This window comes from Heterocephalus glaber, unplaced genomic scaffold, assembly GCF_053883595.1.
Source record: "Heterocephalus glaber isolate CG9 unplaced genomic scaffold, H.glaber_assembly_v1.0 deba00001608, whole genome shotgun sequence".
In the NCBI taxonomy this organism is placed as follows: domain Eukaryota; kingdom Metazoa; phylum Chordata; class Mammalia; order Rodentia; family Bathyergidae; genus Heterocephalus; species Heterocephalus glaber.
Window position 1 is genome coordinate 1,743,456 of NW_028258379.1, and position 14,127 is coordinate 1,757,582.

General features: G+C 38.2%; 1 protein-coding gene and 1 pseudogene across 4 annotated transcripts in view; one reads left to right on the forward strand and one right to left on the reverse strand.

Moving 5' to 3' along the window:
- The window catches only part of Mnat1 (MNAT1 component of CDK activating kinase), a 240,901-nt gene that overhangs the window by 69,580 nt on the left and 157,194 nt on the right, over positions 1–14,127 (forward strand). For all 4 annotated transcript variants that reach the window (XM_021247889.2, XM_087195224.1, XM_004837439.3 and 1 more), the window contains one exon: positions 5,583–5,686. In XM_021247889.2, coding sequence (XP_021103548.1) covers positions 5,583–5,686 — 104 coding nt within the window. The remainder of the gene's footprint in view (positions 1–5,582; positions 5,687–14,127) is intronic.
- Positions 8,502–11,750, reverse strand: LOC101718490 (fanconi-associated nuclease 1 pseudogene; annotated as a pseudogene).

Below are 14,127 nucleotides of genomic sequence, written 5' to 3' on the forward strand. Positions count from 1 at the left end.
GTCAAATGATTATTATAGAAAATTAGCCTCTATTCTTTTTCTTTCAAAGCTATTATACCAACCTAATTCATTGTGTCATGAATAAAACTTACTTCATCTAAGAAGTTTTAAAGACAACAACTTTTATGGCTTTTTTCTTTTTACAGGAAAAAGTTTGTATTATCTGTGGTCATGACTTGCCTCTGTTATATTGCTATTACCTTTGCTTTTTAAGTGAAAAAAGCAAAATGAACATTGGCATTTTACCTTTATTGAATTCATTTTAGCATTTTTAATAAGCTTAAAATAAATTATTTCTAAGCAGATAAATTTCACATAGGATTAAAGTTTCCCTATTCCACCTGTCTCATAAAGTTGTTAGGAAGATTAAGTGAAGTATGTAGATCAAGTGTCTGTCATTTGTATTCTACAGATGTTTGCTATATAGTTATATTCCTCAACAAAAATTTGAGCAGGAAGATCTATATATATTTAAGAAGATAGAGATTGCTGTCTCAGAGGTTTGTCTATTAAATAGAAAGAAAAGTTGTGAGTGTTTGACAAAGATAGTGGAATTGTTCTATTAACAGGTCACGGGTACCTTTCTGATAGCATTGCTTGGTTCCTCCTTCTCTGACCAATTTGTGTCAGGACTGGAATATATTTACTGGGGAATGCCTCACATTGGATCCTATCTAGATTTCCTGGCTTACCATCAAACTATTTTCTTTCTACTTTTTCTTTAAAAAGCTGGAGAAGTGCTAACAGATACTGTTTTTTATTTTCTTTCATTTCTCTGAGTTTTAAAATTACATGTAATTGAATTGAATAGAATATTGTTTGTATATCTAAATGGGCCTGAATATTCAACAATGATTATGATAAGTTGATATCCTGAAATAAGTTGTTTTTTTGAGGAGATAAAAATGAAATTATGGGTCAGACTGGTCTCTTGAATCTGTTTGATTGCTATATTCAACAAAACAGACAACTGTGTTGGTCCAAATGTTTTTGTTTGTTTGTTGTTGTTGTTGTTATTGCTGCTGCTGTAACAAAATATCTGAGGTAAATACCTTGAAAAGAAGAAAGGTGCTGAGTGGGCAGCTGTAAACCACTTACTTCGAGAGCTGAGGGCAAAGCAGCCTGACCTGACTCCTGGACTGACTACCATTGGAGCCTCTGCTGATCAGAATGTTACTCTAGTGACACAACCTGTGGTTACCAAGGAAACTGCCATCTCCAAACTTGAAATGCCATCTTCCTTGCTGTTGGAGATACCTGCTCTGGCAGATTTCAACCAGGCTTGGGCAGAATTTACCAACTGGCTTTCTCTGCTTGATCCAGTTATAAAATCACAAAGGGTGATGGTGGGTGATCTCGAAGACATCAATGAGATGATCATCAAACAGAAGGCAACACTGCAGGATTTGGAACAGAGGCGCCTCCAATTGGAAGAACTCATTACTGCTGCCCAGAATTTGAAAAACAAAACCAGCAATCAAGAGGCTAGAACAGGGCGGGGAATTTAGCTCAGTGGTTCTGCCGCCTGCCTTGAAAACACAAGGACCGGAATTCGATCCCCGGTACCAAAAAAAAAAAAAAAAAAAAAAGAGGCTAGAACAGTCATTACTGAATGAATTGAAAGAATTCAGAATCACTGGGATGAAGTCCAAGAACACCTTCAGAACCGGAGGCAACAGTTAAATGAAATGTTAAAGGATTCAACATAATGGCTGGAAGCTAAAGAAGAAGCTGAGCAGGTTATAGGGCAGGCCAGAGCCAAGGTTGAATCATGGAAGGATGATCCTTATGTGGTGGATTCAATCCAGAAGAAAATCATAGAAACCAAGCAGTTGGCCAAAGACCTCCGCCAGTGGTAGATAAATGTAGATGTGGCAAATGACTTGGCACTGAAACTTCTCCGGGATTATTCTGCAGATGACATCAGAAAGGTACACATGATAACAGAGAACATCAGTGCCTCTTAGGGAAACATCCATAAAAGAGTGAACGAGCAAGAGGCTGCTCTGGAAGGAACTCATAGATTACTGAAATAGTTCCCCCTGGATCTGGAGAAATTTCTGGCCTGGCTTACAGAAGCTGAAACAACTGCCAGCATCCTACAGGATGCTACCCATAAGGAACGGCTTCTAGGAGACTCCAAGGGAGTCAGAGAGCTAATGAAACAATGGCAAGTAAGTCAAGTGTTGCGCTTTAGCACTCTTACGAATCCAATTGAACGGTCCTCAGCCTTTGTACTTGTAATTGATAAACTGGGAGCAGAATAACCTCATTTTACACAGCCTGATATATTTCAGCATTTGGGCAAGGAGGAGAGAGGCAGAGGGAAAAAGAAGATTCATTTGTGATTTCATTTACTACCTTGATCTTCAGAAAAGTACATATTTTTGGGACACGCCAAAAAAAAAAAAAAACCTTGCAGATAAAATCAGAGCTTTGGTCAAGCAGAAACTTGGTTCACACTGAGAAATAAGTTATAGATGGGTTTATCAAATTGAAAAGGTTGCCATTTTGAATGTTTACTTACTATTTTACAGGGAAAGCATCTGTATGAATTGTCTGTTTTATTTAGTGTTGCTAACTGAATCAGTTTCCCTTCATTACTTTCAAATACGTTTTGAAATGTTAATCTGTCATTTTGTAGTTTTCTTCCTAACACGATCTGTGAAAATAAAAATGAGATGACTAAATTTGTCATAGTTAATGATCATACAATTTTCAGACAATTGTTTTTCCTAGAAACAAAAATTATTGCTAATAAAGTTCCATATGCATAAACAGTGAAAACAGAACGTTAGGATAATTTTGTATAAATGAAGTCTTGGTGAGAATCATATTCTTCAGTTAAAAGAGGCTCCTAAAGTTTCTATCTCAAAAACTCATGTATTTTTCCTGAGCTATTATGGGGTTTTGTTATGTATAACTAGTTTTTTAACATGATATAAGGACTTCGCTAGCATGGCAAATACAATTTGACATGGTAGAATACTATGATGAATTTTTGAACTAATGTTATTCTTTTCATATCTTTAAATTATTATGAAAAAAGTGATAGTATATCCCAGGTTGTAAAAGAATTCCAAAATCAAATTACAGCATGCAAAGTTTATTTCTCTCCCCTTCTTGTTGTTCTCCTCTACCTTTTGTTTGGTTTGATTTTGATGTATTTCATGCATTTTGCTGTTCTAATGTATAGAATAGGTAACAGTGGTAATTTATAGGGTGTTCTTGCTTTATCAGCCTGCTCTGACCCTACTTGCTCCTCCACAATGTGTGTTAATGTTAAATTTGTTTGATCCTTTGGAGGTAATTTGTTTAGAATAATACCTGACTTAGTCTTTGCAGATATCTCCTCTGGCTTGTTCTAGGATGTAAAAGCAATGCAAATTTAGATTATTATTTTTTGCTCACTCTCAGATGAATAGTTAGACAATGTACTGCTATAACATTGGCTTATGCTACTTCATAAATACAATTTTATTTCACCTTATAAATGCTCATACAGCCACCTTAGAATTCTAATAAATACATAGGTTCACATTTTTCCCATATCTGTGGTTGAGAATACAACTTTGATTAAATAAATTTTTCAGCAGATTACTTTGAAAATAAATAACCTAATTACTAAAAAATAATTTAATGTCAGGAACTTAATAAAATTTCTCTTAAAATAGTGAATACATGGTTGAGGGCAAGGATGTTCCTCTTATCTCAAATAATTTTTATTTATATATATAGCGCTATACAATAAAAATTGATGTATAAACTATTAATCCTGCAAGAGAAACTGCAAGATTCTGAATCACTAAAGGGAAAAAAAAAATGCCATGTTCTAACTATATTTACTGTGGATGAATGGAAAATAAGCTACATTTTATGGTTAGATTTCTCATCTCTCTCTTTCAAAAACAGTTGGAAGTTGTGCTGAGAAAATGCTTTAGCTTATACTATATTACTAAAAATATGTATATATTTTTCTCGATTGCTTAACCAAACCAAAATTTATCTGTTGCTCAATAAAGTCTAGTGTTGAACAGGCGAAAAAAAAAAAAAGAAGAAAGGTTTGTTTTGGCTTCTGATTTCGGAGATATCAAGTCCATGGTCACTTGGATCTCTTGCTTCTTTGCCTATGCTTATGGAAAGGCCACACATTTTAATGGAGCGCATATGAGTGAGCAAACTGACTCACCTCATGGCTGAGAGGAGGCAGAGAGAGAGGGAAGGAGAGAGGCCAGATATAAAATACACCTTTCAAAGGCATGCCCCCAGTGACCTGCTTTCTCCAGTTGAGCCCCATCTTCTACAATTCCTACAACCTCTCAGTAGTGCTACCAGCTCAAGATCATGCTGCTGGAGGACTTTCTAGTCTGAACTATACCAGTATTCCAGCTTGACTTTTCAATTTTTACCGGCTTTTATAATCCAGAAGTCCAGGGACTGTTTGGAATGCTTATTAAAGAAAGTAGTGATCTTGGAAGGAATCTATAGAAACACAGGAAATAGAGCAGAGTTATGTGGAGAATGCCCATCTTTTTGAAAGGACAAGGAGCAGGACAGAAGGGCTAATAATAGATGGAGAAAGATTACGGGGGAAACTGAGGGCAGTCCGAATTGAATTGTGGAACAAGAGAGTCATAATAATATTAATTCTTTCATAGAAACACTAATACAGATTGTAGGGGTTGGGTAAAGGGCAGTACTTTTTATATGAGTATATAAGGTGCCAAAACAGGTTTGTTTGCTTGTTTTGGTTCAGAGCCTTATGGTAACCTTCTGATTTATATATGTAAACTTAGGAAGGAGTATGACATAATTCAAGTTATTTTGATTTAGAACTATAAAAAGTCAGTTCTAACTCCCTGAAAATTTGGCAGTGTCTGAACATGTGTCAGTCGTTTCTTTTAAGAAAATACTTGAAGGGGCCAGGGATTTAGCTCAGTGGTTTCACCGCCTGCTGAGCAAGCGCAAGGACCCGAGTTCGATCCCCAGTACCAAAACAAACAAACAAACAAGAAACTACTTGAAGTTTTAATGCCAGTTTATCCTTTGCTTTCCCTTTTAAGTTTCAACTCATTCATATTTTATATTTTTACAGACCTAGATTGTAGATTGCATGGGAAATAATTCAAGCTTGGTCCTAGTCATGTTGGAGAGAGTGGGAATATGAATAAAACCTGTTTATAAGTGAAACTAATATGTGATTTTTAAATTCCTTTTACTTCCAGAATATAGATTCTTTTCAGTGTTGATTCTGATTAGTGTAGTAGATCCTAGATTTAGATTGGGGCATATAAAAATAAAATCTAATATGATGATGGCAAGCACTTATCTTAGGTCTTTTGAAGTGATCCTGGAATTTAAGTATTACGTGCACTGGTCTGACAGTCTGTCCTTATATGTGGCTAAGAAAACATGGTTGCTGTAAGTAGAAATAGTCTCTAAATATTAGCAGATTAAATGACACAAGGAGTTATATAGAATGATAACCACACGAATAAGAAGTCGCTGTTGTATTTGTTTATTATCTACTCAAGATTTATAATAAAACTGCATTTTATGACATTGCTTCCTTTCTGATACAGTGTTCAACTTGACCAACAATGTGGATTTGGAAAACACCAAAAAGAAAATGGAGATGTACCAGAAGGAAAACAAAGATGTCATTCAGAAAAATAAGTTAAAGCTGGTTGGTTGCAAAATATTTTCTTTTTCTTTTGTATTAGGAACAAATGCTTCACATTTTTTTTTTTTCTTTCACATATTTTAAAAAGCTGTCTTCCTTGAAAGCTGGTTAGAGTTACAGTGGCTGACATTTGGCCAGAAATACTTATATGTGTTCTATAGGCATGAAAAGGATGTACACATTACTGCAGATAAGATAATTTTGTCAGATTGTGTTTTATAAGGAAATGTATCCTTAAGCTGGGTGGTGGTTAATGTTGTTTTGTCTTTATAATTGTCTGGTAGGTATGCATTTGAGTATTGGTGACAAAATAATGGAAGCTCATTTTTACTCTTCACCCTTAACTTCTTTTTCATATGAAGTAGGAGATAGTGAAAGGGAGCCAGACAGACACTGATGGAGCTGCTAAGAGGGACATAAAGCAAAGACATCATTTACTAGAAACTAAAATGAATTCATGATTGAATCAGACAAATGTGTAAGCTAAGCTTCACTTTAGTTTCCCTTTTTTAAAATTATTTTTATTGGTACATTTTAGGTGTACAATATAATGACATTCATCATCGGAAATTTGCACCTTTACGTAATCTCTCTTGGTTCTTATTTTTCCCCCTTCCTCTGCCCTCCCTTCAACCTCTCCATCCCTCCTTGTTTAAAAAGACTTTGTTTCGATTTTTTCATTTTCTCATATTAATTCCATTCCCTTCTTTCCTTTCCCCTACCCCTCCCACTTCCCCTTCCCCTTTGCCCCTTTTCTTCCTATTTCACACTATCTATAATACCTTTTAGTCCTTATTTACACTTTCAGTTTCTCACACTAGAGGAATTATTCAGTATTTACACACGTATGTCCTCTGTATTTCACTTAAGAGTATCGCCTCAATGTGCATCCATTTAGCTATAAATGTCTCTAATTTCTCATTTTTTTATGGCTGAGTAGTACTCCATCTTATAAAAAACCCACATTTTCTTTATCCAGTCTCCAGTTGATGGGCATTTGGGCTGTTTCCAAGTTTTAGTTATTACAAATTGTGCTGATATGAACATGGGTGCAAATATATTACTGTGGTATGATTCTTTTAATTCTTTGGGGAAGATCCCCAGCAGGGGAATAGCTGGGTCAAATGGGACTTCAAGTCCCAGTTCTTTGAGGTATCTCCATACTGATTTCCATAGTGGTTGCACCAGTCTACACTCCCACCAGCAGTGCAGCAGGGTTCCTCTTTCCCCACAGCCCCACCAGCATTTGTTATTGGTTGGTTTCATGATAGCAGCCATTCTTTCTGGAGTGAAGTGGAATCTCAGTGTTGTTTTCATTTGCATCACTCGAATGACCAGTGATGTTGAACAGTTTTTCGTGTATTTATTTGCTATTTCTCCTTCTTTGTGTGAGAAATGTCTGTTCATTTCAGATGCCCGTTTTTGGACTGGGTCTTTAAATTTGGGAGGTCTGATTTTTTTAAGTTCTTTATAGATTCTGGATAGTAGACATTTGTCTGAGGAACAGCAGGTGAAGATTTTTTCCCACATTGTGGGTTGTCTCTTCACATTGCTGGTGGTTTTTCTTGCTGTGCAGAAGCTTTTTAATAAGAAGAGATCCCACTTGTTGATTGTTTGTGCTAGTTCATGGACAACTGAGGTTTTGTTCATAAAATCTTTTCCTACACCAATGTCTTCAAGAGTTCTACCTAACCTCTGTTCCAGCTGATTCAGCGTTTCTATTTTAATATTTAGATCTTTAATCCATTTCGATTTTAGTTTAGTCCATGGTGAGAGATATAGGCCTAGTTTTAATCTCTGACAAGTTGAAACCCAATTTTTCCAGCACCATTTATTAAAGAGGCTATCTTTCCTCCAGTGAGGGTGTTTGGCTCCTTTATCAAAGATGAGATGGCTGAGTGTGTCTGGAGTTGTTTCTGCATCTTCTGATCTGTTCCACTGGTCCTCAGGTCTGTTTCTTTGCCAGTACCATGCTATTTTTTATCACAGTAGCTTTGTATAGTTTCAAGTTGAGGGTTGTGATGGCCGCTGCCATGTCTCTGTTACCTAGAATTGCTTTTGGTATTCTGGGTCTCTTCTTCTTCCAAATGAATTTTAGGATTGTTTTGTCAAGGTCCGTGAAGTATGCTGCCGGGATTTCAACTGGGATTGCATTGAATCTATATAGCAGTTTTGGAAGTATGCCCATTTTCACTATGTTGATTCTTTCTACCCAGGCGCAAGGGATGTCTTTCCATTTTCTGATGGCTTCAGTCTCTCTTTTCAGAGTGCTATAGTTTTCAGAGAAGAGGTCTTTGATTCTTTTGTTAGGTTGATTCCTAGGTATTTCAGTTTTTTGGATGCTATTGTGAAAGAAATAGTTTGCCCTATTTCTCTCTCAGTGAGTCTGTTATTCATGTAGAGGAAAGCTATTAATTTTTGTGTGTTGACCTTGTATCCAGCTACTCTACTGAATTTTGTTATTTAGTCTAGAAGACTTTTGGTGGAATTTTGAGGTCTTCTATATAGAGTATCATGTCATCTGCAAATAATGACAATTTGACTTCTTCATTTTCTATCTTTATTCCTTTTATTTCTTTCTCTTGTATAATTGCTGTGGCTAATGTTTCCAAAACTATATCGAACAGGAGTGGTGATAGTGGACATCGTTTTCTTGTTCCTGATTTTAGTGTGAAGGATTTCAGTTGACCGTTTAGTATGATGTTGGCTGTTGGTTTTTCATAGATGACTTTTATCAGATTGAGGTAGAGACTGTCTATTCCAATTTTTTGTAGGGTTTTTATCTTAAATGCATGTTGAATTTTGTCAAATGCTTTTTCTCCATCTATTGAGATGATCATCTCATTTTTGTCCTTGCCTGTACTGATAAAATGTTATATTAAAAAAATTTTTTTTTAAATCACTAAGCTATAAGGTTTATTACTGACCATAACAAAATCAAAAATACAATCTAATTCTGCCTTCTGTTCTAAAAAATCATTTATGAACATATGACCAGATGTTCAATTCCATAGCTTTTAGCTGAGGCCCTTGCTCTCAGCCCCAACTGCAACCCCATGGCAGACTTCTTCGCCCCCACCTTCTGCAGTTCAGCCAGCCAGATCATTTGCTTATGTGAAAGACAATCACTGGGGCCTTTCACTTTCATCAGCTTGACGGCTTGAGTGTTCCATACCACCATGTCAGAGCGGCCCCTTCGGCAGTGTTGAAAGTCCGTAGCCAGGTGCCAGCACACACTGCTGAGGACGGGGTCCCCCAAGCAGGAAACAAGATCCTCAGCTTGCTGAAGAGAGGCGAAGCGATCCCAGCTGATGATGGAAGACCCGTGGCTCTTCTGGGCCTGCCACGTGGCGGCCACCCAGGCCCGAAGGCTCTCTAGGAGCATCATGAATCAGCTGAAACCTGGCTTCAGGCGCCTGCCTCCTGCTAGTGATGAAGGGTTCTGTGCACGAGTCTAGCAGGGATGCCTGGTAGGCATTTCTGAAGACGTCTGGGATCCCAGCCATGAAGATTACGTTGCATAGGAGGAGGCCGCACAACGTGTTGAAGGTGGACCCTTCTCCATGAATCCCATGATCAAAGCCATTGCATCTGTAGTGGTCCAGTGCCTGCTTCTCCACAGAGCACAGGACCGTGGTAGGGGTGGCAGTGTCCCCAGCCTCCATTACAAACATGGACTTGCCCATCCCACGCTGTGGGCACAGTGTGCCTGTGATGGTCACATTTAACATCTTCCATAGCTATTTCTGCCAGCTAACGAAAGAGATGCTTGTTCTTTTTACAGCTCAGGGACTCCTGCAGGCACATGGCTCTCTGATAGAGTGAAAGGCGGTGCCATGTCCTTACTTCTGGATCCGCCAGCCCTTCAGGGATGCATCTGATAGCTAGTTCCAGGCGCTTCAGGTGCTGGTGCAGGTTAAGAGCCAAGTTGGTCCCACCATCGACCTCTACTGCCAGGACAATATATTTCCTGAGACAAAAGTTTTTCAAGTTCCTTGACAGCTTCCTCATACATGTGAAGCCTCTGCAGTATCTCAACACTCTGAGACAAAATCTGTGTATAAATCCACCCGACCGTGAAACACCGCAGGAAGAGTGTTAACTCCTTATGGTAGGTACCTCAGTGAAGGGTGGTTTTTCAGTTTGTTCTACTCCCTTTTTGCACTGTCGGAAAGCTCCTTAGCTTCTTCCCAGTTCCCATTGGCCATGGCTGTGGAAATGTCACTCAGCATGTTCACAGCTACTGCATATCTGATAAGATCCTCTCTGTCTTGGAAGATTTGGGTTTTCTGATTGACAGTATAACTAGGAAACTCCATTCAGCCAAGAGTGACCAAAAGCACTGTGGAAAGCTGACCTTGACCACCACAAGCACCTTCTTCTTCCATAGAGTCACTCAATGAAAACAGGAGTAAGATGAGAAAACACAGCCCTGGGACCTCTACAGACTTGCAGTGACTGTCCAGTCAAGGCTTTAGCTCTTTTTAAGATAATGTCTCCAATTCCAGGCTGACTCTTGCCCCAAGTGCAGACTGAACGCTGCTTGGCCAATCTGAGAAAGGCATCTGCCAGCTGCTGTTTCTGTCCATTGGGATAGGGGAAGATCTTGGCCGGGCTTTCAGTTCAGGAGCAGAAAGGAGTTCAAGTACTTCAGAGAGCTCTTGTAACTCAGATTCTGTCTGTAGAAAGCCTGCACATTGCAATTCTTCAATCACAGGCGTTAAATCTGGAGCAATCTCTTCATATTCTAATTTGTTCATTTTAATCCATGTTAATTTATGTTGAAAGAGCCTTACGTATAACTTGTGACCACTAGCTGATAACTGATAAAATTTGGTTATAACTTCCTCATCCTCATCATCAAAGAGCAGCGTATCATCTTCATTCTCTAGTATGGCTTTCAGGACCATGAGGAAACTCCGGGGATAGTAAGGATGACTTGAGGGTGTTACAGCCGTGTCACCAGGAACATCACAACCTGACCCCAACTCCAGAGGAATGTTGCAAACAATTTTAATCTTTAGGGCACTGTCATCCTCCAGAAGTTATTCTTGGACGTCACTCCATTTAGAACCATCATTTGTAGAACTACATTTTGCCTCTGAACTTGACAACTGTGTTTTAACTCCTGAAGCAACAGTGATTTCTACTTTTTCACAACTGTACAGCTTACATTTTTCAACATCTTTATCATCTAGTCCTTTGATGTTCTCTTGCTTTACCAGCCCATCTTCTGAAGTGGACTTGAAATTCTCCCCAAGAGTTTAAATCTCATGAAAATCCTATGAGAGCCTTATCTGACAAGGCAGGGCTGAGGGCTAATTTCCCACATTCCTGGGTAGCCTTTTGGCTTTCAGCTTCTCTTATTTTACTGCTCGTTACCATACATTCAGGAGTATTCTCTTCCTTTAGAGAATCACATGTAAAAATGTTTTCCTTCTGAAAACTACTCAAATTTTCATCCTCATCCTCAATTTCTGAACTGTTATCAGCCAGGCTTCTACAGCTGTGGATATGGAACTCTGTGGACAATGATTGGCAAATTCTTCATTCTTATCTAGGGACTTTTTGGCCTTCATGTACTTTCTTGACAGTTTAGATGACAGGCTTCCCAAAGAAATGAGTTTCACATTATGATTTCTCAACTCTTTCTGATTTTTGCATACTATGGCATCATCACTTTTAAAGTCGGGACTGGTCTATTTTATACCCACTTCTGCCGAATCATTCTGGCCAGGAGTTTAACTTGTCTTTGGTGGTGATGAGGTCTCTGGTGTCACATCTTCTGAGGCAACACTGGTTAACTGTGCTGTGGAAGAATTTGAATTCATTAAGCCAACCCTCACTGGACCAACATGAATGACATCACTGTTCGCACACATCTCATCGAAGTGCTGGCTTTAGTCATACCTGAGCACCATTTTACTACAAATGGGGCACCAAGTTTAGTAGGTGGTGCATTGTTAAAATATGAAATGATAGAGTTAGAGGCATTGTTTTTAGTTTTGCTGGTTGATAAGCTTCTATGGGATCTTTTTTTGTCAGGAGATTTTCCTTCTGGCATCATAAATACAGTATTAGGGTAAAAAGTGTAGTCCAAGTAATAAAACTACACAGGCCAAGGTGATAGATGGCATATTTTATTTTTACTTTTTTGGCTAGAACTAATAAAAAGTAAGATTCTACGATGGGGGGTGTGCGATCTGCCCGAGGTTACCTAGAGTAACCAAAGCTGCCGGCACCCGCCCCTGGGCACGGCCGGAGAGGAGCTCACCAGGTTGGTTTTGATCTGAAAAATGCATGCATCCCCCCCACCCCAGAAGGGGGTCAGTGACCATCGGCATGTATTAGGTGTATAACATTTATTGATTTGTGTTATGTTGAACCATCCCTGCGTGCCTGGGATGCATCCCACTTGGTCAGGGTGTGTGATCTTCTTGATGATCTTCTGCATTCTATTTGCCAGTATCTTAGTAAGGATTTTTGCATCTGTGTTCATTAGTGAGATTGGCCTATAGTTCTCTTTTTCAGTTGGGTCTTTCTCTGCTTTGGGGGTCAAGGTGATGCTTGCTTCCAGGAATGAATTTGGGAATATTGCTTCCCTTTCAGTTTCATTGAAGAGTTTAAACAGTAGTGGCAGTAGTTCCTCTCGAAATGTCTTGTGGAATTCAGCAGTGAAGCCATCAGGACCTGAGCTTTTCTTAGTTGGTAAGTTTTTAATTATGTTTTCAATTTCATTGATTGATATTAGGTTGTTTAGAATTTTTAGGTCATCTTCGTTCCACTTTGGTAATTCATACATATCTAGGAATCTGTCCATTTCTTCTGTATTTTCCATCTTATTGGCATATAGGTTCTGGAAGTAGGTATTGATGATCTTCTGGATTTCTGCTGGGTCTGTTGTAATTTCACCCTTTTCTTTTCTAATTACATGAATTTGGACATTTTCTTTCCCTTTTTTGATAGAGTTGGCTAAGGATTTGTCAAATTTGTTTATTCTTTCAAAGAACCAACCCTTGACTTCATTGATTTTTTTTTTTTTTTGTATCATTCTCTTAGTCTCCATTGCATTGATTTCTCCTCTGATCTTTGTAATTTCCTCCCTTGTATGAGCTTTGGATTTGTCCTGCTCTTCTTTTTCTAGAAGCTTGAGGTTCAGCATCAGGTTGTTTAATTGGGCTCGTTCTGTTTTCCTAATAGGAGTATTCACTGCTATGAATTTCCCTCATAAGACTGCTTTCATTGTGTCCTATAGATTCTGATATTTTGTATTGTCATTGTCATTTAATTGAAAGAACTGTCTGATTTCTTCTTTAATTTCCTCTGTGACCCATTGGTTATTCAAAAGTGTGTTGTTCAATTTCCATGTGTTTCTGAAATTCTTGCGGTTTCTTTTGCTATTGATCTCCACTTTCATCACACTATAGTCTGACAATATACAGGGGATAACTTCAGTTCCTTTGCAATTAAACATGTTCTGTGAGTGAGTATGTGGTCTATTTTGGAGTACTACCTGTATTCAGCTGAAAAGAATGTGTATTCTGATTTTGTGGGGTGGAAACATCTGTAAACATCTGTTAAGTTAATTTGTTCAAGAGTTTGATTGAGTTGTAGTATTTCGTTGTGTATTTTTTGTCTAGTTGATCTATGTATTTGTGACAGTGGGGTGTTGAGGTCCCCCACTACAATAGTATTAGTGCTTATTTGATTTTCCATGTCTGTTAGTATTTGTCTTATATAGTTGGGCGCACTAGTGTTTGGTGCATAGATATTTATGATTGTCATTTCTTCCTCTTGGATTGTTCCCTTTACAAGGATGTAGTGTCTTTCTTTGTCTCTCTTAATCAGTGTTGGTTTGAAATCCACTTGATCTGCAAAGAGGATAGCTACTCCTGCTTTTTTGTTTTGGTTCCTGTCACATAGAGTATTGTTTTCCACCCTTAAACTTTCAGTCCATGAGTTTCTTTTTGAATTAGGTGTGTATCTTGTATGCAGCAAATTGTTGGGTCTTGTGTCTTGACCCATTCTGCCAGTTTCTTTTGATTGTTGAATTGAGACCATTAACATTGATGGTTATAACTGATACATGTTGACTTATCATTGTCATGACTTTTTCTTTTTGTTGGATTCTCCCCCTTTGTGTTTAATTTCTTGTCATGCCTGATGGATTCATTCTGCTGGGCTTCTTGGGTTGTGATCCTCATCTTTTCCTAGGATATTGTCTAAAATTTTTTGGAGTGCTGGTTTGGTATTCATGAAGTTCCTAAGGTGCTCCTTGTCATGAAAGTATCTTATTTCTCCATCAATTTTGAAAAACAGTTTTGCAGGGTACATCAATCTGGGTTGGAGGCTGTTTTCTTTTAGGGCTTGGAATATGTCACTCCAAGCTCTTCTTGCCTTGATGGTTTGTGTTGAGAAGTCTGCTGTGATTCTGATAGGCTTTC